Source organism: Antechinus flavipes, chromosome 2 (genome assembly GCF_016432865.1).
Source record: "Antechinus flavipes isolate AdamAnt ecotype Samford, QLD, Australia chromosome 2, AdamAnt_v2, whole genome shotgun sequence".
NCBI lineage: Eukaryota > Metazoa > Chordata > Mammalia > Dasyuromorphia > Dasyuridae > Antechinus > Antechinus flavipes.
Window position 1 is genome coordinate 2,053,281 of NC_067399.1, and position 22,129 is coordinate 2,075,409.

The window sequence follows — 22,129 nt, forward strand, 5'->3', positions numbered from 1 at the left end:
CGGGGGGGGGGGAGAGGCAGAGCCGGGCCCCAGAGCCCCGGGGGGGGGGAAGAGGCAGAGCCGGGCCCCAGAGCCCCGGGGGGGGGGGAGAGGCAGAGCTGGGCCCCAGAGCCCTGGAAGGGAGAGGCAGAGCCGGACCCCAGAGCCCCGGGGGGGTGTGGGGAGAGGCAGAGCCGGGCCCCAGAGCCCCGGGGGGGGGGGAGAGGCAGAGCCGGGCCCCAGAGCCCCGGGGGGGGGAGAGGTAGAGCCGGGCCCCAGAGCCCCGGGGGGGGGGGAGAGAGGCAGAGCTGGGCCCCCTCAGCCATGTTCCATTGTGACTGTTGCTCACCAATCATTGGGGACTCGATGAAACTCCACGTGTTGGTCTGTGGGATGTAGGACTGCAGCACCCCAGCTGCCCGGCCGGCCTCGTTCACGCCTCCAAACACATAGATCTTGCCCCCACACACGGTTGCTGCAGCCGAGTGCACAGCCTTGGGGAGGGGGGCCACCGTCTCCCACTGGTTGGTGATAGTGTCATACCTGTGGGCAGAGCACAGGGCCCCAGTCACGCCTGAGCCACTGAGGGGGATGCCCGAGTCACTGTCCCTCCCAGGATGGCTCCGGCATCCCTGCACACTTAGGGCACGGGGGGTAGGGTGGGTGGGAGTGGGTCCCCAGGAGAGCAAGCTCCTACACTTTTCCTGCTGGGTAGAAAAGCCCCTTCCCCCTCCTCTTCCCACAATCTTCTCCTCCTCATCCTCACTGACAGCCCCCTTCCCCTCAGCGCTCAGGACTGGATTTTTATGATACTTCAGAGGTCTGTCTGGCACCAGGGCCCAAAAGGCTGCAGCCCGGCCCCAAGAGCCTCAGCGGTGACCAAGGATGCTCGTCCACATGCGGACCCTTCCAAAGTCCTCCACATAATATGGGCAGCTTTACACAATGCACGTTGCCTGCCCGTGTGGAGGGAGGGAGGGAGGCTGGTTGGGGGCTGCCTGCCTATAGAGGGAGAAGGCTGGCACACAGTTGAAGGGCACATGAGGGCTGGGGCCAGAGAAGTGAGAGCAGAAGGAAGACCGTTCGCGGGCTGGGGGCAGCCACCCAGGGCCTGGCCAGAACTGAGGAAGACTGTGAAGGCCAGAGCCAGCCCCAGGTGGGAGGAGATGCTGACACTTGTAGCCAGACAGCCATGGACACACACGAGATGGGTACGCAGAGGGGGAAAGCTTCCTCTCAGTGATGGGAGCCGAGCCCCCGATCTGGGGGCGGTGGGGGTACAGCAGTGCTGGTGGTCTCTCTGACCATCCTGCCTTTATTTGAAGGGTTTTAAAAGTTGTTTTCTTTTGGGGGGGGGCAAGGAGGTGGGAGACCAGGGAGGGCCAGTTCAAAGGGCAGGAGCAAAGAGAGGGAGTCCAGTAGCTAGATTTAGGGTGAGGCCCTAACATGGGTGGGGTTCTTTTTGGAATGGAGATTTCTTTCAGAATTCTTTCAGTAAAAATGAATTTGCATAAGGCCCATCGCAGATCTAGACAAAGGAACTTCGCGGCTTCGGCCGAGCATTTCGGGCCGTTTCCGTTTCGCTGAGAGTTTGTGGGTAACTCTCGCCTGGAGAGAAGCTACAGAAAAGGGGACTGAGAGAACTTGTCCCGAGAAGTCACGTTCCTCTTGTGAAGAAACATTTAGGGAAAGTTGGGGGAAAGGAAGGGAATGGCAGGGCCGCACTTCCAGAAGTGAGGGGTCGCTGGCGCTTGCTGCTAAAGGCTACCTGTGGCTTCTTCTCATGGTAGACAGATTGTAAATCATCATCTTTGTTTTAGTCTTGATTGTTAACCAATAGTATAACCACTCTGATGTTCAAGTTTGAGGGTGAGAGACGTTGAGACAGGCAGAGAAAATAGAACGTGCGTAATGTTTTATACATAATGTGACATGGAGAGAGAAACGAGAAGAACTTATGGGAAAGGGAATTTCCATTGTTCGATGCCAGCTCATAAGCTAGAACGATGAAGCAAATCCTTAATGGAGAGCCGGGGACTTCGGGGTAGTCGGGAAGGCTGTGTCAGGACGTAGCCTTCACTGCCGGAGAGCCTGGGAGCAGAATTAATAATGAACTGGGAACGGGAGGTGGAGGGGATCCCCCCCTCTCCCCCCGGGCCACGTGTGCTTCACACACTCCTGCACGAGGGCTTTTTGAACAAGGAGCGATATTGGGAGGAAGAGGAGGATCCAGGGAGGGACGCGACGAGGCCACGGAGGAGGGGGGTCGACGGACACGGCCGCACGGCGAGCGGCTCAACTTGGACTTTGCTTCTTTTTTCTCCGTCGTTTGGGCTAAAAAGGAAGGAGCGGAGCGCCGGGCTCAATAACCTGGGTTCTGTGCGCTCGATGAGGAAGGAGTCGCCTCTCTCTTTTCACTGAGGCAACGGAGCGCGTTCTCCCCTGGTGAATTTTAACTTCTCAGGGGCAGTTCCCCACCTTGCCCAGGACACTAAGGGCCGGGAGCCCCTGGCTCCCCTGGAAGAGTCCCCTCTGCTGGGACGGAGATGAAAGGAAATCTGTTAGTGACGTAACATCAGCCTGGGAGCTCCATGGGGAGGGAGCAGGGGAAGCCGGGGACCGAGGCTTGGATTCGGATCTGGACGGTCTACCCCTCTTCCCAGCTGGAGCAACGGAGGGCAGGGCAGAGGAAGAGCGGCCGCTGGGGAGTCGTGCGAGTGCCGGGCGCTGTCCCACGTCCAGTGAGGGGCCGAGGGGGGCCGGCCTGGCTTCTCTCCTGGCTCCTTTCCAGTCGCCGAAGGGTGCTCAGTATTAGTCAGCCAGCGTGAGTTTTCAAAATGAGTAATCGACATTTTCGAAGATTAAAAAGAGCCGAGGAGCGCAGGGACAGGATGACAGATTCGGCCCCTTCTCCTCCCACACACAGAAGATTCTTCTCTCGTGTGTTTATTATGGGATGACAAATGGCCTTGAAGTCAGGCTTGATCAGAAGCCGATGCTGCTGCCGCTGTTTAGCTCAGAGTGACAGCCACGTGGGAGGCGAGGGCCTGGAGACACGGCGCCCGGCCCGATCCTCCCCCCCCGAGCCCCCTGGTGCCCGATTTCCCCCCCCCCCCACGAGCCCCCCGGTGCCCGGCCCGATCCCCCCCCACGAGCCCCCCGGTGCCCGGCCCGATCCCCCCCCACGAGCCCCCCGGCACCCGGCCTGAGCTCCCCCCCCGAGCCCCCCGGTGCCCGGCCCGATCCCCCCCCCGAGCCCCCCGGCGCCTGGCCCGCTCCTCCCCCCCCGAGCCCCCTGGTGTCCGATCCCCCCCCCTGAGCCCCCTGGTGTCCGATCCCCCCCCCACGAGCCCCCCGGTGCCCGGCCTGAGCCCCCCCTGAGCCCCCCAGCGCCTGGCCTGATCCCCCCACCCCGAGCCCCCCGGCACCCGGCCTGAGCTCCCCCCCCGAGCCCCCCGGTGCCCGGCCCGATCCCCCCCCACGAGCCCCCCGGTGCCCAGCCCGATCCCCCCCCCACGAGCCCCCCGGCACCCGGCCTGAGCTCCCCCCCCGAGCCCCCCGGCACCCGGCCTGAGCTCCCTCCCAAGCCCCCCGGTGCCCAATTTCCCCCCCGAGCCCCCCGGTGCCCAGCCTGACCCCCCCCCCGACCCCAAGGTGCCCAGCCTGGAGCAGGGCTCCCAAGGACTTGGGAAGCTGGGGCCACGCTCAGAGCCTTTGGGGCCAGAGCTGTTCTGGAGCTGAGCCTATGCTGGGAGGGCTGCCAGGAGGAGGAGGCACAGGGGTGCAGAGCCCCTGACAGGCAGCCCTATGCCGGGGCTGGGAAGGGTGGGACTCGGCAGAGCAGCCGGCCTTTGTTCTGCGGGTAGCGAACTCGAGGGTCCGATCCTTTCCCATCTCTCAGCTGCCTCGGGTGACCTGGGGGGACGCGCCTTCCCATTGGGCAGCATGATGGGAACTGTGCTGGGCTTGAGAGCAGAGCCTGGGCTCGAGTCCTGGATCCTGGGGTCCTCCCAAGTCTTGTTTCAACTTGAAAGGTATGGGTGACAAATTGCAGGATTCTGGGGCACCCTCCCCTGCAGCCATGGACAGCACTGCACTCAAATGTCCCCAGGGGCGCTGCTCTCTGGTGGCTCGGGGCCTCCCACTTTCCTGCTGGGGCCTGGGGCCCTTCTCGAAGGCACAGGGCTCTGGCGGGAGCGCGCCGGACCGGACCGCCAGGCTGGGACCGGGATGCGGGGGCCCGCGCCTGCCAGGCTGAGTCTTGCATCTCTTCTCATCACCCCGGGGACCCACACGCTCCTCCTCTGTAATGTTTCTGCTCTTCACCTGCCATCTTGGTTCTCCCGGCAGTTCTAGAGCCCGCTGCACGTTCCACGTGCTCTCGGAGGCTTCTGGGTTTGGCCGGGAGGATTCCTGCCGTCTCTCGGAAGCCTTTCAGGTGTCTCCTAACTCGCCGTCCCTTCACCCCTCGCCCTGTGGTCCGCCTGCTCGTGCTCTGGGTTTCCCCGAGCCTTGGAGCCCTCGGGGCTTGCCTTTCCCTCTGCCCCGGGCAGTATCTGGGTGTAGGGCCGGCCTCCCTGGGTGCCAGCCCCTACCCTGAGGCTCGGGCAGCCCCCATCCCGGTCTTCCACCCAGCCCCCTCGTTCCTTTGTTCCGTGGCTGGGCTGAGTCAGAGGGTGCGCCCCTTTGCCCACCTGGGGGATGGCTGTGGGCACAAGTTCTCCCACCTTGGCGTCCCCTGGCCTAGCCACCGTGGCAGGCTGAGCCACCCCTCCTGTCTGGGCCGGGCAGAGTGGAGGCCTGCGCTGCTGGGCAGGAAGGTGGGGCTGGCCTGGTAGCAGGGGGCACCAGAAGACAAGTGGGGGCATATGTGGGGGCGCCTCGCCTCATGGCCAAGACCCAGTGGTGAGTTGGTTCTGCCAGGCCAGGCTCTGGGCCAGTCACAGGACTCTGACCAAGAAGGGCTCTCCTCAGGCGGTGAGGTGATGGCAGCCCCATGGGAGAGACCTCCCACCATAGCCCAGGCAGGGACAAGCCAGACAAAGAGAAGAGACAAGTCTCATGCACTAGTATCTCTTAACCACTCCTCCCCAATCCTGTTCTGGCTCCCCAGCCCAGCCCAAAGGAGCTGGATGAGGGTTCCCCTCCGGCCACCATGGGTTGGCTTTGGGGGGCTGCGCCCCCTCCTCCAGGACACCCCCTCACCTTTCCACGTGGTCCACGTTTCCAGCCACGCCAAGGCCTCCTAGGGTGTAGATCTTGCCGTCGTACACCAGGCTGTTGTGCCGGCATCGGGGGACCGTCATCCTCGAGACCAGGTTCCAGTTGTCAAGCAGGGACATGTAACACCAGACATCAGCCAGAGTCACCCCTGACTCCATCCCACCTAGAGCCGGCAGCCGGGGTCAGAAGGAGACTCGTGGTGAGCGTGGGGGCAAGGAGCCCCACCAACCCCTGGAGCAGGAGTGGGCATCCTGACCCCAGGAAGCTGCTGACCCTGGGGGGTCCCTCCCCACAATGGGGGAGGGGGGCTCAGACTGGGAGCCGCCATCCTCTGGTCCCTAAGGACGGGGGCTCACCAGAGAGGTAGACGTTGTCCCCCGCGCTGACAACACTGAAGAACTCCCGGTCGTAGAAGGGGAGGGCTGCCAAGGGGTACCACTTGTTGTTCTGTGGGTTCCAGCAGGTGACAGCAGCCAGTGAGCGCTGGCTCATCCCCACCATCTGTCGGCCCCCGACCAGGACGATGACCTCGGCCACCCCTGTGGGGACACATCCCAGCAAGCCCATAAGGACCCTCCCTGAGCTCCAGGGCGACACTCCCCCCAACCCCCTCATCAGAGTGCATGTGTGAGAGAGACAGAGAGAGACAGAAAGACCAAGAGGAAAGCAGGGAGAGACATGGGGGGGCGAGGGGGCAAGAGAAAGAGAAAGGGCATGGCCACCGTGGGGGGCTTGACCAGCTGAGCCGGGGCGTGGCCAGCCCGGAGGGTCGGAGCTCTGCTGGCAGAGCGTGAAGGAGCCAATCTGGGCCCTACCTGCCGAGAGCCTTGGCCGGGTGCGGGGGGTCTGCATCTCCTGGCGGGCGTGGGGCAGCATGTGGTAGCGCTTGGCCTCGTTGACCAGGTCCCTGCAGGCCTCGGACGACTTGATCAGCTCCTCGTTGTCCACCACGTTGAGCAGGTAGCTGGGGTGGATGAAGGGCAGGCGCACCACGGCCAGCAGCTCGGCGGCGTGCTAGGAAGAGAGGCGGCAGGCTCGTCCCGGGAAGGCAAAGGGGGGCCCCGACTCTGAGAGGAGAACCCGGGCCCTGCATGTTTCTGGCTCAGCTCCCCACCTGGGCTGCGCTAAGCAGCTCTTTCAGATCTGAAGAAAGGGAGGGGTTTCCTCCCACCGCCCATCTAAAAGCAGCCCCTGGGTTTCCTGGGTCCCCGGTCCCCAGTGACGTGCCGCTCTCCCCTCAGCTCTCCCCTCTGCCGCCGATGCCTTTCTACAGGATGGGTTCCAATTTTTGCTTTCTGCGGCCACACAGTGTCAGGAGTGGGGTCTCTGCCAACCACCCCAAGGGTTGATGCCCCTGGAGAGCCAGGGGATTAACCTTAGCCCAGTGTTCCTGTGGAACAGTCCTCGTTCCTTTGTCTGAATTCTATGTGATGTAGGGGGCCATGTGCCGCCTTGATGTTGGGGTAGGTACCCTAGCTGGAGTGACGAACCAAGGGCCCTGGGAGCAGAGCTCCGCCTGTGTCTTCCCTCCCAGAGTCCTCTGGCCAATTTCTGGACAATGAACACTCGCTCATCCAGCCAAGTGCCTCCTGGCCATCAGGACATGGTCATTGTGCTTGGTGAAGAGAAACAAATGAAGTAACCCCTGTCCTCAAAGGGTTTTCATTATGGGGAGCTGGAGGGGGGACTGCCCCTGAGCCCAGCCCTGATGAACCAGTGCAGTCTCCCCACCGTGAGGTATAAGGCTGGGCTGGGGAGCCAGAACACAGTTGGGGAGGTGTGGTTAAGCGATACTAGTCCATGAGAGACTTGTCTCTTCTCTTTGTCTGACTTGTCCCTGCCTGGTGAGAGCACCAGTGAGAGAAGGGAAATGGTGCTGTAAGGGGAGAGCCCTTAAGCCCCTCACTTGAGGCAGACAAGTGGTCAATGCAGAGAAATGGCCTTTGATTCCCTGCCTTGGGGTTTGTTCTTTCATTTTAGATGACTGAAGGTGACTGTGACCCATGAGTTCTGAGGGACCCAGGTCTGACCATGTCATCGTCTACTCGATAAACTCCCCTGATTCCTCCAGAAGCAAATATAAGATGCTGTTTGTCATCCAAATGCCTTTCTTGTCCTCTCATGCCTCACTCCCGCTTCCTTATCCAGTGACCTCCTGGCTGTCCTATAAACAAGAGCCTCCACCTCCTGACTCCACGCCTTGGCACCAGGCTGTCTCCTGTGCCTGGAGGACCCTTCCTCCTCAAATAACCAAGAGCTTCTGGACTCCTCCCTCTGCTTTAGTCTTGGCTTGAGCTTTTTCAAGGGAAATGATTTACCACCCGTGTGGTAGCTGACCTTGACCTCTTTTTGTCCTCATTGAAAGTGTTTAACAACATGGCTGGAAACAGCATGATAAAAGCACAGTAGCAAATACACAGCCCTGCTGCACGGCGATCGGGAAAGTGCTGGAGCATCCTCCATCATCCAGAACTTGTGCGAGCGTGCTGTTGTGAGACTGGCGTACGATGCCGAGGAACTTCTCTGGGCAGCCAAATTTCACCCAGGTCGTCCCTCTTCTGGATAGTATCCAAGGTCTTGGTCAGACTGATGAATGCAGTGCTGGGACCTGATTCCAAAAATGCTCCTGGCAACTCTCCCGGAATCGTTGGCGAACAAACACAACATCGACCATTTCTCGCCCTTTCTGAAGCCCTACTGGCCGTCAGGTAGATGGCCATCTTCTAAGTGAAGGGTTGGCCCAATAAGGAGATCTGTGGCAAGAATCTTGCCAGCGATAACTAAGACAGAGACCTGCCCTCCCCATCACTGTCACAGGACAATCTATTTCCTTGACCTTAACAGAGATGGTCAATGGAGGCATCCTCGAACTCCTGGGGAATTGAATGACCCCTTCTTGTCATCTAACCCAGAAGATTTGTGTCAACTTTTTAATGAGCGGTGTACCCCTTGCCTTGCAGATCTCAGCACCAGGCACTTGGCTGCATGAAAGGAACCTGATGGACATCCAAAACTTCTTCAGTTGGACGTTTAAGTAAGGAGAGATCGACTTCAACCTGAGGTAAACAGTGTCTTCAGCATTGACTGATGACGGGTTATTGAGAACACTATGGACATGTTCAGTCCATTTCTCCAGGATCACGCCCTTATCACTGATTAGCGTGGCTCTGTCATCGCTGGATAGTTGAGTTTTCTCCAGAGGTCTCTGGCCCATAAATCGCCTTCAGAACATCATAAAAGTGCTTTGGATTATTACTAGCAGCATGAAACTGAATTTCATCCGTCTGCCTGATGAAATCAAAAATCCTGCATCTCTCTAAACTTTGCTCGCACTTTGCTTTTTTAAAATCATGTTTTATCTTTACAATTACATGGAGACAATTTTTAACATTCATTTGAAAAACTGAGTTTCATATTTTCTCACTCTTCTCTCCCTAAAAGAGCAAGCAATCTGATATAGGTTCCGCATTGCACTTTACTTTGGACAGAGTTAAATGCTGCCTTCTTCGAGGTGGAGGAATTATCTTGCTGGTCCACCTGTGCAGTTCTCGTTTTTCATCGAGCAGCTTCTGGATTTTCCCATCGTTTTTGTCAAATCAGTCTTGATGTCTGTGAGTGTCCTGGCCCAGACGAGCAAATGCCACCCGCCAGGTCTCTGAAAGCCACCCCTCCTTCTCAGCTCCACCATTGCCAGCTACGTGTCGGCCCCAGTCAGCAATTAAGTGGTCAGTGAGAGAAATGAGGTTCCAACAAAAGAGAGCCCCGCATTCCCTCAAGAAGTGCAGGTCACCAGGCTCAGGCAAACCTCATTCTTGGTCATCCTGGTGGATGTGGCCGAAGGGAGTGACAAGATGGTGGAGAGAAGGGACTGAGGGCAAATGTGGTCTTGACTTTGTAGTGTCTTCTCCAAATCTCCGTTTGGTCTTGGAGGCTCTGATGGGGCACCTGTGGCAACTTGATGGTGCGCTGATACCCAATCCTCAGCCGGTGGACCTGGCACTTAGTCTCCCACTGGCACCATCCTCTGCTGATGGACCTGGCGCTCAATCTCCCACTGGCAGTCCTGGTGCTGTCAGTCCTCTGCTGGTGGACCTGGCGCTCAGTCCTCTGCTGATAGACCTGGTGCTCAGTCTCCCACTGGCAGTCCTGGTGCTGTCAGTCCTCTGCTGGTGGACCTGGCGCTCAGTCCTCTGCTGGTGGACCTGGCGCTCAGTCCTCTGCTGGTGGACCTGGCGCTCAGTCCTCCGCTGGTGGACCTGGCACTCAGTCTCCCACTGGCGGTCCTGGTGCTGTCAGTCCTCTGCTGGTGGACCTGGCCCTCAGTCCTCCGCTGGTGGACCTGGCCCTCAGTCCTCCGCTGGTGGACCTGGCCCTCAGTCTCCCACTGGCGGTCCTGGTGCTGTCAGTCCCCTAGCTGGTGGACCTGGCGCTCAGTGGGTCCTCAGCTGGTGGTCCTGGTGCTTTCATTTTCTCGCACCCTCCCCTCCAGGTTGCTAGCCTGCACCCGGCCTTGCTCCTGCCTCCCTCTGCCCGCCCCAGCTCACCTGGGCTCTGGATGCCGGGTCTTTCTTGATCCACTTCATCACGGTCTCGTAGACCAGCTCTTCCGCTTTGGTGTTGAGGCTGTCGTTGGACACGTAGGCGATGAAGTCGTCCTTGGAGATGTTCAGAATCTCCTCCTGGGCCGCCACCTCGGGGAAGATCTGCAGCGCGAAAGCCTTCGCCATGTGGTACAGCTCGCCACACTGCATGGCCTCCGCCATGGCCAGCACTCCCAGGCAGTTCCCGGGGGTCAGCTGCTTCTCTGGGGGTGGAGCGGGACCCGGTCACTCCACTGACTTGGGAGCCCTCCCACCCCCCACTCCCGCCGCAGACTGGCCAGAGACCTCCCCAGGCTCGGGAACCACCCTCAAGGTGAAGGGCTCTGGACAGCTGGGGGGTCTCCAAGCCCCTCCCTCCCTGTGCTTCTCAACCCTGCTGGTCCTGGTGGAGTTAGGAGGGAGGTTCATCTGGTTTGGGGCCAAGGGTTGAAGACTCTGCCTATGGCTAGTTTAGGGGTCAGGAAGGGTCAAGCTATGGCTAGGTTGGGTCAGTGTGGCAGGAGGGATTGGGGATAGTTGGTGGTTAGGCTAGGGGTGGAGAGGTCAGTTCAGTTCAACAACTCAAAAAACATTAAGCACCTACTGTGCGCTAGACACTGTGGTCAGTTTGTGACCGAGTTGGGGATCATAGGGGTCAGCCTGTGATTGAGTTAGGGGTGAGAGGAGTCTATGGCTGGGTTAGGCATCGTAGGGGTCAGCCTGTGGCTGGGTCGGGAGTGAGAGGGGTCAGCCTGTGGATGGTTAGCGAAAGGATCTGGTCCCTGGGACATAGCCCCTCCCCCCTTCCACGATCCCCGCCCTGGGGCGTCCACACCCAGTCGGGCCTTTTTCCTGCGCTAAGCCCCGCCTCCCGCTGCCGAGCTCACCCAGGAAGGACACGCAGACTTTGCAGAACGTGTGGAACTGGAACTTGCTGGCGGCCTCCAGCAGCGTCTTGGCGTTGGCGGCGTCGATGGTCAGCGAGCCGGTGTAGACGAACTCGAGCAGCAGCTCCAGCACGTCGGCGCGCAGGTCGGGCAGGCTGAGCTCCAGCTTGTCTCGGCCGTCGCGCTCGCGGGGAGACCTAGGCACAGCAGACCAGAGCCTCCTCAGCGCCCCGGCGCGGCCCGGCCCCCCGCTCCCCGGCGGGGCCGCGCCCGGCCAGCCTCAGTCACGTGCTTCTCTTGGGGGGGACAGAAAGCATGGCACACCTGCCCCCAGGGCCCCGCTCCGCATCTGCAAGAGAAGGTGACCCGCGGGGAGCCCGAGGGGCCCCCAAAGCCCTCGGGGAGTAGTCTGCTTTTCATGCAAAAAAGGGTGCGAACCAAAAAGGATGAGTCACACGGATGGAGATGAGGGGCGGCTCCCCAGGGAAACAATACCCTTTGGGTCCCTGGGGCGGGGCCGGGGCCCCAAAACATATTGTTCCCTGGAGGGCCCGGCAAAGGAAGCCCTTCATGGTATTGCTGGGAAACGGAAGACAAGACGAGATAGACGGACAGAATGATTAGAGCCAGGAGGGGCAGGGGGAGCGACCCTCTCCCTCCGCCACAGGCAGCCAGCAGCCATCCATCCCGCGGGGCCTCGTCTGGGGGCTGGGGCAGCGTCGGGGCCTGTGGGGGGCGCTCGTGCTGGTGAACCTGGGGGGGATGCCGGGAGAGGGGGCGGGGAGGGCTGCCAGGGGACGAGGGACAGACAGCGGGACAGAGGGCGCCTAGCGGGCACCGGCAGCGACCCTAGAGAGGACCTAAAGACAGAAACAGAGAAAGAAGCCCAGCCCCGACCCAACCGGGAAGCCGGTGACGAGCAGGAGGAGGAAGCAAAGAGGGGGGGTTAGGAGACGGAGCATGAAAACCCGGCCCCACCCCCGCAGGAACCCCCGGGGCTGGCCGTGGAGAGGCCCCCAGTCCCAGCAGAGGTTGTGCCCGCTGCCCGGTCCGGCCCTGTCTGCGGGCCAGCGGTGCCCCCGCTCCCTGGGTGGGTCGGCCAGGGAACACCCTTGCGGGCCCTTCGCTCCCCGGACAGTTCTCGTGTGCCACGAGTGGAGGTGAGGGAGGCCCGAGCCGCCCCCAGCCCTGCCACACTGCTGCAGAGCCACTGTTAGAGGAGCTCCTCAGAGCTTAGAGGTCATGGTTTGGATCCTTGTGGGGGCAAAAAGCAGTGAGGGGAGACCGGCCGGGCCAGGAACTGTCTCCAGGCCCCCGGCTTTCTTTGCCTCTGACATAGCTGCTGCTGCCTGAGGAAGAAGGGTCTCTAGGCATGGGGGTAATGGGGAATCTCCCCTTCCCGGCTCCTGTTTTCCTTCCAGCCCTCTCCACAACCGTCCCAGGGCTGCCCTGACATCCTCCCCGACCGTGGGCACTAGTCACCCTGAGTACAGCGTTTCCCCCCACCACTGGGGACCAAATAGTTACAGTCCTCAATGGAGCAGATCTAGAATCGAGCAACTTGCCACCTTGTGAAATGACTTAGCCTGTTTATGTCCCAATGTTGTTCCCCACTCTCTCTGTCACTTTAATTTCTGCTCAGAGGCTCTAGGAGATCCAAAGTAAAAGAAGGGAGGAAAGTGCCCGATTGCCCTCAATGAATCTAACCCACTGACCTCGGAGGGTCCCAGGACCCCAAATCTAGAGCTGGTCAGCGCCCAAGAGGGGACAGAGGCCCAAGGAGGTGTGCTGAGTGTCCGGGGTGTTTGAGCCTTGGATCCTGTTCTCACGCTGCTTCCCTTCCTGGCTGAGGGGAGGCACCCCATCAAAGGAGAGTAGGTGACTCCATTTTCAAAAACAGGGGGAAATTAAAGGGAGATCGCCTCAACTTCTTGAAAAAAGTCTAGGCTGGTTGGTGAAGCTTTGGAAAAGGAAGCAGAGAGCTGAGCTCTGCTCCCGTGGCCTGGAGTCCCGGGCACCCATCCTTGCTGGTGGCCTTAGCCAAGTCCCATCAATGTTGCCCCCATGTCCTCTTTTGTAAAATGGAGACATCGGCACGAACTTCCCAGGGTGCACTTTGCAGACTTGAGCGCGCTGCATAAATGACGCCAGTAACAATAACTGGGATTGAGCTGTTGGTTATTATGGGCCAATCCTGCCACGGTCACATCCCCCTGAGCTTAGCAGCGTTTCTTCCAGGTTTCTCTGTCACTGTTCCTCTAGAGACAAGGACGCAGAATTCCTGGGCCCGGGTCCGACGGGCTCCCCTCGTGATTGCCTTGTGAGCGCAGCGGAGAGATGTCAGCTGACGTGGCACCCAGAGCCACCCGGAGTCAGGACTGGCTTACAGACCCGGGGCATGATGCCCGTGGGATGGCCATCTCTAGGAGAGGGCCGTAGGGTTCATCAGATGATCCCAGTGCTGGGCCAGGCTGTCCAAAGCCATATCCATGACTGGTGTGGGGACAGTCTTGGGCTCTGTCCTGGTCAGCCCGTGCCCATCTGGAGCATTCCATGATAGGGAATAAGGCAGAGAGCATCTGGGAGGAGAAATCTGGATGGATGGCATGTGGACGCGGGGGCCTGACCCCACGATAGCTGGACCCCACGGCTGACTCCAGGAAGAGCAGGTCAGCGGACAGCCTGAGCCTGAGCAGAAACATGACCCTTGGGGTTCTGCCCCATAAAGACAGGATGCTCAGCTTCCTGAAGGCCTGCAGCCCGCCTCTGCTGTGCCCCCGAGGCCGGTAGCTTTCCAAGCGTACGGGAGGCTGGAGTTGGCTCAGAGTTCTTGGAAGATCCTCTGGCTTCACCATTCCGTGCTCTTGTGACTGCTTTCAGAAACCACCAAGTTAGGAAAAGTTTCAATGACTTTTTTTCCTTCAGGAAAAGATTTAATTCATTTTTGGCTCTTTAGGGGTCGTGTTTGGTTAAGTGAGGTATCTGGAGTTTGGCAAAAACATAATTTCTTTGTGAAATTTTGGACTTGAGCAGTCAGCTCTTGAAACGGCCGCGGCACTCCACGTGCGCTGACCCATGAACACATACCTTCGATACGAAGGCGCCCGATGGTCCCGGTAAAGCAGCTGAGCGAGCGGCATTTTTCACTCTAACCGGGGTCCTCTGGACCAGGGGACCCCACCCGGGACCCGGAGCCCCTGGTTGGGAGAGTCGCCAAGCAGAGTGGCTCATCCCTCCGGCACAGAAGACCCTTTGGCTTTTCCATCCCCCAGCTCTCCGGATGTCCCAGACCACCACACTTTTGGCAGTGGCCAGAGCCGAGAGGAGGCATCCTGGAACCACACGGCTCAGCCTTCGGGACAGTCAGCCCAGGGAGACCTTTCCTCTTGATGGGCCTAGAACTCTGTTCATCCTCACATCGGAGAGGTTGGAGCCATGCTTTATCCTGGGGCACTGGGGTCTTCCCACCTATTACTGACCTCTCTGGTCAGCCTTGGGGCAGGGCTGCCTCTACTTGGTCAAGCCTCCTGAGGTCAGACCTTGCATCCTTTCTCTTGCCAACCCTTGGGGCCTGGGGCCCCGGGAGCCTCTGGAACCTTTTCCAATTCTTCCAGCAGAAAACTAACCAGCCGGCTCCTCACCTCAGCCCTGGCTGGTCTGGCAGGAATGGGACGGGGAGACCTCCCTGAACCCTGACAGCAGCTTGGTGCCTCTTGTGGATGGGACCTCCAGGAAGTGCAGAAGACCTCCCAGCCTCCCCTGGGGCCACTCCAAACTGCCGATTCCACGTTCCTTCCGGCTCTCAGGAGCATTCAGTAATTCTGGCGTGGCCCCCTGAGACGAGAGCATCAGTGCAACCTCCAACGTGAGCTGTCTTCCAGGCGGGGCCAAAGGTCCCCCCCAAGCCAGTGCTGGGCCAGCTCGCCCGGCACCGGGAGAGGGCCTCCTGCTCGTGGATGCATGGACAGAGAGGGCAACATTCCCAGCAAGTGGCGTGACCCGGGGCCACGTGGAGGCACCTGTCTTGTGGGAAGGTTTTGTCTCCAGAGTGGGACTGGGTCCAGAGCTCTGTCCTGGGAGCTGTCTGCCCATTTGGTACCTTGTTCTGGCAGGAACCGGGCGAGCTCCATGTCCTAGCTCCTGGGATGGGATGAGCTCCAAGTTCTAGCCCCAAGGAGGGGGGACTGAGGGTCACATTCTAGCTCCAGGATTGGACTGAACTCTATGTTCTAGCTCCAGGGATGGGCTGAGCTCCAAGTTCTAGCCCCAAGGACGGAGCTGAGGTTCCCATTCTAGTTCCAGAGATTGGGCTGAGCTCCATGTTCCAACTCCAGGGATTGGGCTGAGCTCCACATTCTACTTCCAAGGACTGGGTTGAAGTTCACGTTCTAGATCCAGGGATTAGGCTGAATTCCACATTCTAGTTCCAAGGATGGGGGCCAAATTCCGCATTCTATCTCTAGGGATGGAAGAATTCCAAGTTCTAGCCCCAAGGAGTGGGGCTGAGGGTCACAGTCTAGCTCTTAAGTATTGGGCTGAACTCCACATTCTAGCTCCAGGGATGGGATAAGCTCTATGTTCTAGCTCCAGGGATGGGATGAGCTCTATGTTCTAGCTCCAGGGATGGGATGAGCTCCAAGTTCTAGCCCCAAGGATAGGGCTGAGGTTCACATTCTAGCTCCAAGGATAGGGCTGAGCTCCATGTTCCAGCTCCAGGGACTGGGCTGAGCTCCACATTCTACTTCCAAGGATTGGGCTGAAGTTCACGTTCTAGATCCAGGGATTAGGCTGAATTCCACGTTCTAGTTCCAGGGGTTGGGCTAATTTCCATATTCTAGCTCCAGGAATTGGGCTGAACTCCATAGTCTAGCTCCAGGGATTGGGACTGAGCTCCATGTTCTAGCTCCAGGGATTGGGCTGAATTCCATGATCTACTTCCAAGTATGTGGCTGAGTTCTGTGTTCCAGCTCCAGGAATCGAGCTGAGCTCCATGTTCTAACTCTAAGGAAGGGGCTGAGGTCCAAGTTCTAGATCCAGGGATTAGGCTGAATTCTACATTCTAGTTCCAGGGATTGGGGCTGAGCTCCATGTTCCAGCTCTAGGGGTTGGGCTGAATTCCATGATCTAGTTCCAAGCATGGAGCCGAGTTCCATGTTCTAACTCCAGGGATTGGGTTGTATTCCACATTCTAGCTCTAGGGTTGGGGCTGAGTGCCAGGTTTTAGCTCCAAGGATGGGGTGAGCTCTACATCTAGCTCCCAGGAACCTTTGGTTCTGGCCCAGCCCCCTTGGGCTCTTCCGAGCTCACACGCTCGCTCCCTGCCCCACTCCAGGCAGCTCCTTATGGCTGAAGTGTTCTCCTCTGGCCCAGGCCTGCTCCAAGTCTCTAGGAAACCTTCCTGACCTTTCCAGCCCAGACTGTGCTGGGCTCCTCTGGGAGCAGCAATACCAGCAGCTGCCCACTCACCCCCAAGACCACTTGGCCAGACCAACAGATGTCCTCTGGCTCCCTTGGACCTTCAGGGAAGCGGGGGGTCCGTGGCCAGGCACATAGAGATGATGAGGTGGAGGCCCTAACTATTCTGGGAGTCATCCTGGGAGACTCAGCAAGAAAGGAGGCTGGAAGGGATGACCCACGTCCTCCAGAGTTGATTCAGCTGCTCTCCTCCAAAGAAAGCCTCAAACCAAGCACCACGCTTGGGGTTATGCCTCTTTTTTCAGAGGCTCCTATCAGGAGTCTGTCAGGCTGGAAGGGGCTCTATGGCTCACTGGGCGGTCTCTGTTGTCCCCAGAAGGGCCTGAAGGCCCGAAGGGCAGGGTTGCTATGTCCTCCAAGGCAGCCCCACTCGCCCCTCTGGCCTGTTCTCCTGAAAGAGACTTCGCCAGCTTCCTTGATTCTACTCTCTCCCCAAACACATCCCATTGGATCACTGCTTGGCCCTTAGGTGGACAGTGGCTTCCTGCAAACCCTCATCCCACTTCTCTCTCCTTGCTCTGGGAGGGTCTTGCTGGAGGCCCAGGGGCTGGTGAGAGATTCCCTAGTCTGTGGAAACTCAGTCTTAGTGAGAGAGAGAGAGAGAGAGAAAGAGGCAGGGAAGGAAGAGAGGAAGGAGGAAAGAGAAAGAGAAGGGAAGAGAGGGGAGAGAGGGGAAAGAGGGGAGAGAGGGGGAAGAGAGAGAGAGAGAGACAGACAGAGATACAGAGAGATAAAGAGAGAGGGAGAGGAAAGCAGAGACATTGAGAGGAAAGAAGCTGAGGGGGGGAGGAAGTCCGGGGAAATGAAGAGAAACAGGAGAGGAGGGCACTTCTGACTGGAGGGCCTGGTGACCCCTCCCCTCCAGAGCCAAAGTGGTGACCATGTTGCTCAGCCCCTCTTCTGTGGTGTCATCCCCATCTCTTTCCTCTCACCTCTCATTTCCAGGCCTTTGCCCAGTGTTGTTGACTCAGTCTCCACAATGGCTCAAATCCAACATCTCTCTGCTCCTAGAGCCACCGTCTCCATCAGCCCAGAACCCTCAGCTGGGTCAGCCACCTTCAAAGCACCTGCCCTGAGCCGCAGCCTGGCTCTTCCCAAGACCTAGGTCTGACCAAGTCACTCTGGCCTCAGTAGGGCCTCTGGGATCAAATAGAGGCTGCTTTTTTTGGCTCTTAGAGCCCTGCACGGACTGGGTGTAGCTGGACTTTCAGACACTTAGCATAGGCACAGTACATAGTAAATAGTTGAGAGACTTCATTCTCTTCTGCCTTCCTTTTCTCCTTTTTCCCTCCCTCCCTCCCTCCCTCCCCTCCTTCCTTCCTTCCTTCTTCCTTCCTTCCTTCCTTCCTCCCTCCCTCCCTCCCCTCCTTCCCTCTCTTTCTCCCTCCCTTATTTCTCTTTCTTCCTTCCTCCCTCCCTTCCTTATTTCTCTTTCTTCCTCCCTCCCTCCCTTCCTTATTTCTCTTCCTTCCTTCCCTCCCCTTCCCCTTCTTCCTTCCCCTCTTCCCCTCCTTCCTTCCTTCCCCTCCTTCCTTCCTTCCTTCCTTCCTTCCTTCTTCCCCTCCTTCCTTCCTTTCTTCCTTCCTCCTTCCCTCCCTCCATCCCTCCCTCCCTTATTTCCCTTTCTTCCTTCCTTCCTTATTTCTCTTTCTTCCTTCCTTCCTTATTCTCTTTCTTCCTTCCTTCCTTATTTCTCTTTCTTCCTTCCTTCCTTATTTCTCTTCTTCCTTCCTTCCTTATTTCTCTTCCTTCCTTCCTTCCTTATTTCTCTTCCTCCTTCCTTCCTTATTTCTCTACTTTTCCTTCCTTCCTTATTTCTCTTTCTTCCTTCCTTCCTTCCTATTTCTCTTTCCCCTTCCTTCCTTCCTTTCCTCTTCCTCCTTCCTTCCTTATTTCTCTTTCTTCCTCCTTCCTCCCTCCTCTTTCCCCTTCTTCCTTCCCCTCCTTCCCCCCCTTCCTTCCTTCCTTCTTTCCCCTTCCTTCCTTCCTTCCTTCTTCCCCTCCTTCCTTCCTCCCCACCTTCCTTCCTTCCTTCCTCCCCACCTTCCTTCCTTCCTCCCTCCTTCCCCCTTCCTTCCCCCTTCCTTCCTTCCTTCTTTCCCCTCCTTCCTTCCTTCCTTCCTTCCCCTCCTTCCTTCCTTCCCCACCTTCCTTCCTTCCTTCCTTCCCCACCTTCTTCCTTCCTCCCCTCCTTCCCCCCCTCTTCCTTCCCTCCCCACCTTCCTTCCTTCCTTCCCTCCCCACCTTCCTTCCTTCCTTCCCTCCCCACCTTCCTTCCTTCCTTCCCTCCCCACCTTCCTTCCTTCCTTCCCTCCCCACCTTCCTTCCTTCCTTCCCTCCCCACCTTCCTTCCTTCCTTCCCTCCCCACCTTCCTTCCTTCCTTCCCTCCCCACCTTCCTTCCTTCCTTCCCTCCCCACCTTCCTTCCTTCCTTCCCTCCCCACCTTCCTTCCTTCCTTCCCTCCCCACCTTCCTTCCTTCCTTCCCTCCCCACCTTCCTTCCTTCCTTCCCTCCCCACCTTCCTTCCTTCCTTCCCTCCCCACCTTCCTTCCTTCCTTCCTCCCCACCTTCCTTCCTTCCTTCCCTCCCCACCTTCCTTCCTTCCTTCCCTCCCCACCTTCCTTCCTTCCTTCCCTCCCCACCTTCCTTCCTTCCTTCCCTCCCCACCTTCCTTCCTTCCTTCCTTCCCTCCCCCCTTCCTTCCTTCCTTCCCTCCCCACCTTCCTTCCTTCCTTCCCTCCCCACCTTCCTTCCTTCCTTCCCTCCCCACCTTCCTTCCTTCCTCCCTCCCCACCTTCCTTCCTTCCTTCCCTCCCCACCTTCTTCCTTCCTTCCCTCCCCACCTTCCTTCCTTCCTTCCCTCCCCACCTTCCTTCCTTCCTTCCCTCCCCACCTTCCTTCCTTCCTTCCCTCCCCACCTTCCTTCCTTCCTTCCCTCCCCACCTTCCTTCCTTCCTTCCCTCCCCACCTTCCTTCCTTCCTTCCCTCCCCACCTTCCTTCCTTCCTTCCCTCCCCACCTTCCTTCCTTCCTTCCCTCCCCACCTTCCTTCCTTCCTTCCCCCCCACCTTCCTTCCTTCCTTCCCTCACCTCCCCTCCTTCCTTCCCTCACCTCCCCTCCTTCCTTCCTTCCCCACCCCTCCTTCCTTCCTTCCCCACCTTCTTCCTTCCTTACCTTCCCTCCTTCCTTCCTTACCTTCCTTCCTTCCCCTCCTTCCTTCCTTCCTTCCTTCCCCACCTTCCTTCCTTCCCCACCTTCCTTCCTTCCTTCCCCTCCTTCCTTCCTTCCTTCCCCTCCTTTCTTCCTTCCTTCCTTCCTTCCTTCCTTCCCCTCCTTTCTTCCTTCCTTCCTTCCCCTCCTTTCTTCCTTCCTTCCTTCCCCTCCTTTCTTCCTTCCTTCCTTCCCCTCCTTTCTTCCTTCCTTCCTTCCCCTCCTTTCTTCCTTCCTTCCTTCCCCTCCTTCCTTCCTTCCTTCCCCTCCTTCCTTCCCCTCCTTCCTTCCTTCCCCTCCTTTCTTCCTTCCTCCCCTCCTTTCTTCCTTCCTTCCTTCCTTCCTTCCTTCCTTCCTTCCTTCCCCTCCTTTCTTCCTTCCTTCCTTCCCCTCCTTTCTTCCTTCCTTCCCCTCCTTTCTTCCTTCCTTCCTTCCCCTCCTTTCTTCCTTCCTTCCTTCCCCTCCTTTCTTCCTTCCTTCCTTCCCCTCCTTTCTTCCTTCCTTCCTTCCCCTCCTTTCTTCCTTCCTTCCTTCCTCCTTCTTCCTTCCTTCTTCCCCTCCTTTCTTCCTTCCTTCCTTCCCCTCCTTTCTTCCTTCCTTCCTTCCTCCTTTCTTCCTTCCTTCCTTCCCCTCCTTCTTCCTTCCTTCCTTCCCCTCCTTTCTTCCTTCCTTCCTTCCCCTCCTTTCTTCCTTCCTTCCTTCCCCTCCTTTCTTCCTTCCTTCCTTCCCCTCCTTTCTTCCTTCTTCCTTCCCCTCCTTTCTTCCTTCCTTCCTTCCCCTCCTTCCCCTCCTTCCTTCCCCTCCTTCCTTCCCCTCCTTCCCCTCCTTCCTTCCTTCTTCATCCCCCCCTTCCCCACTTCCTCCCTCTCTCCGTTCCTAATTAGGCAGGGACTTTAGGAAGAACTCAGTTCTTTCCTTCCCCACCCTCCACTCATCTTTGTACATGAATGCATCCCCAGGAGGACAAGGACTGCTCACTGCTGCCTGTGTTCCCTGGGACCAAGCATAACCTTGCACATAGTAGGAGCTGAATAAATGCTGGTTGATGAAAGGGAGGCAGGGGGGAGGAGAAGGCCCAGCTCCCGAGTTCTCCCCAGCCCTCCTTGGGGTTGGACCCGCTCTGAAAGGTGGATAATGCCAGGGTGGGATGACATCAGAGGAGTCACACAGATCCAGGTAGAGCTTTAGGTTCGGGACACAACCGTGTGGAAAGGAGACACCGGCCCAAGGGCCGCCCTGAAACAAAAGGCAGTCACGGGGGTGTTAGCTGGTGGCTGGCAGCGTGTTCTGGGCCCGGCATCTGCTGGGAGGGTGCTGCAAGGCAAGCGTCCGGTGGCATTAATGTGCTGATGGGGGACGGGGGACGGGCACCTGCCACTCTGACTCACCGGGTGGGTCCCGGGCTGGGGCTGCCCACGGTTCTCTGCCAGGACACGAAGGACGGGAATCGAGAAGTCAGTGGGACGGAGACAAATTGCTTGCATGCATGCAATAGGGTCAGTCTGCCCGCACTCTCAGAGGGAGAGCAGGGGCGGCCGCTACTCCAGGAGCAGTCCAGGGGCGGGAGGGGCTGGGTGCCGGTCCTCCCAGACAGAGGCGCCCGCAGCCCACGGTGCTCTACGAGCGGCGCCCCGAGGGCCGGTGGGAAGTGGGATGTGATGGGGCGCCTGCTATTGTGGGTCTGGCCCCCGCAGCCTTGGGCCGCCTTTGCAGCGAGCTTCCCTTGGGCCGCCTCTGCGGGCGCTTCCCTTGGGCTGAGTTTGGCTCTCTGAGTCCCTTTAGGGGTGGCGGAGATGAGGGGAAGGGGCGGACTGGAGGCGGGGCGGGGCCCCCGTGACGGAGGCGGACAGCCTGGCTGCTGGCTCTGGGAGAGGAGAGTCACTCTTCGGGACCTGCAAGAGAGGGGGGAGAGAAGCCACACAATGCGTCCTACAGAGGAGGAGACCAGATCGCGGCTGGAGGGGAGCAAACCTTTTGATCAGGTCCTTGAGATACAAGCTGCAGGAAGCTACCACATTTTGGTGGACTTCAAACACTTTGCCGTCAACAATAATTTTCAGGTCTGTGAACTCTTTCGTTTTCCGCTGCTGGTTCAACTCCTTCAACATTTCTGCAGAACAGAGAAGACAGACAGGCCAGATCCCATTAAGGCGAGGGGCCGGCGGCTTCGGGGGGCTCGGCTTCCGATTTGGGGGGCCGAGAAGGCGAGAAATCGGAAGTACCGGACACTGTCTTGGCAAGACTGACTCAACACTGACGGTCAAAAGGAGTCACAGACAAGAGGTGTCAGACAGGCAGCGGCGGGAGGAGCTGGGGGTGAGAGAGCCCCCAGGACCAGCACTTTTAAAAGCAAGCAGCAAACCACTCGGACCGGAAAAGTTAAAACATAAACGAGGTTTCCCCACGGATTAGTCAGAAACACAGAGGGCTCGTTCTCGGGAGCCCGCGGCTGCCCCCGCCCAAGGGACAGCGTTTCTCCCACCAGATGGCATGATTACGATGGGTGAGGATGCGATGGGCGCAGGGGATGGCACAGAGCCAGCGCGGCTCATGGGCGAGCGTGGCAGGGGCATCTGGCGGCAGCTGGGGGGGCTGAGCCCGCCAGAGCCGCCGCCACTGGCGCCCCTCCTGCATCTCCTCCCGTGTCGCAAGGGGGTCTAGGTGTGGACGAGGACCCCTTCTGCTTTTTTAGCTCGGAGGTATTCTTGCTCCTGCAGCTCCAGTGAGCCCCGAGAGCTGCAGCAGAGGAGCAGGAATGGGGGAGCAGAAGAGGA

General features: G+C 58.8%; 1 protein-coding gene across 2 annotated transcripts in view; it reads right to left on the minus strand.

Moving 5' to 3' along the window:
* The window catches only part of KLHL29 (kelch like family member 29), a 161,630-nt gene that overhangs the window by 4,145 nt on the left and 135,356 nt on the right, over positions 1-22,129 (minus strand). For both annotated transcript variants that reach the window (XM_051974077.1, XM_051974078.1), the window contains 7 exons: positions 21,327-21,465; positions 10,670-10,866; positions 9,747-10,006; positions 6,018-6,216; positions 5,559-5,741; positions 5,185-5,365; positions 329-522 (listed from right to left, as the gene is read on the minus strand). In XM_051974077.1, coding sequence (XP_051830037.1) covers positions 329-522; positions 5,185-5,365; positions 5,559-5,741; positions 6,018-6,216; positions 9,747-10,006; positions 10,670-10,866; positions 21,327-21,465 — 1,353 coding nt within the window. The remainder of the gene's footprint in view (positions 1-328; positions 523-5,184; positions 5,366-5,558; positions 5,742-6,017; positions 6,217-9,746; positions 10,007-10,669; positions 10,867-21,326; positions 21,466-22,129) is intronic.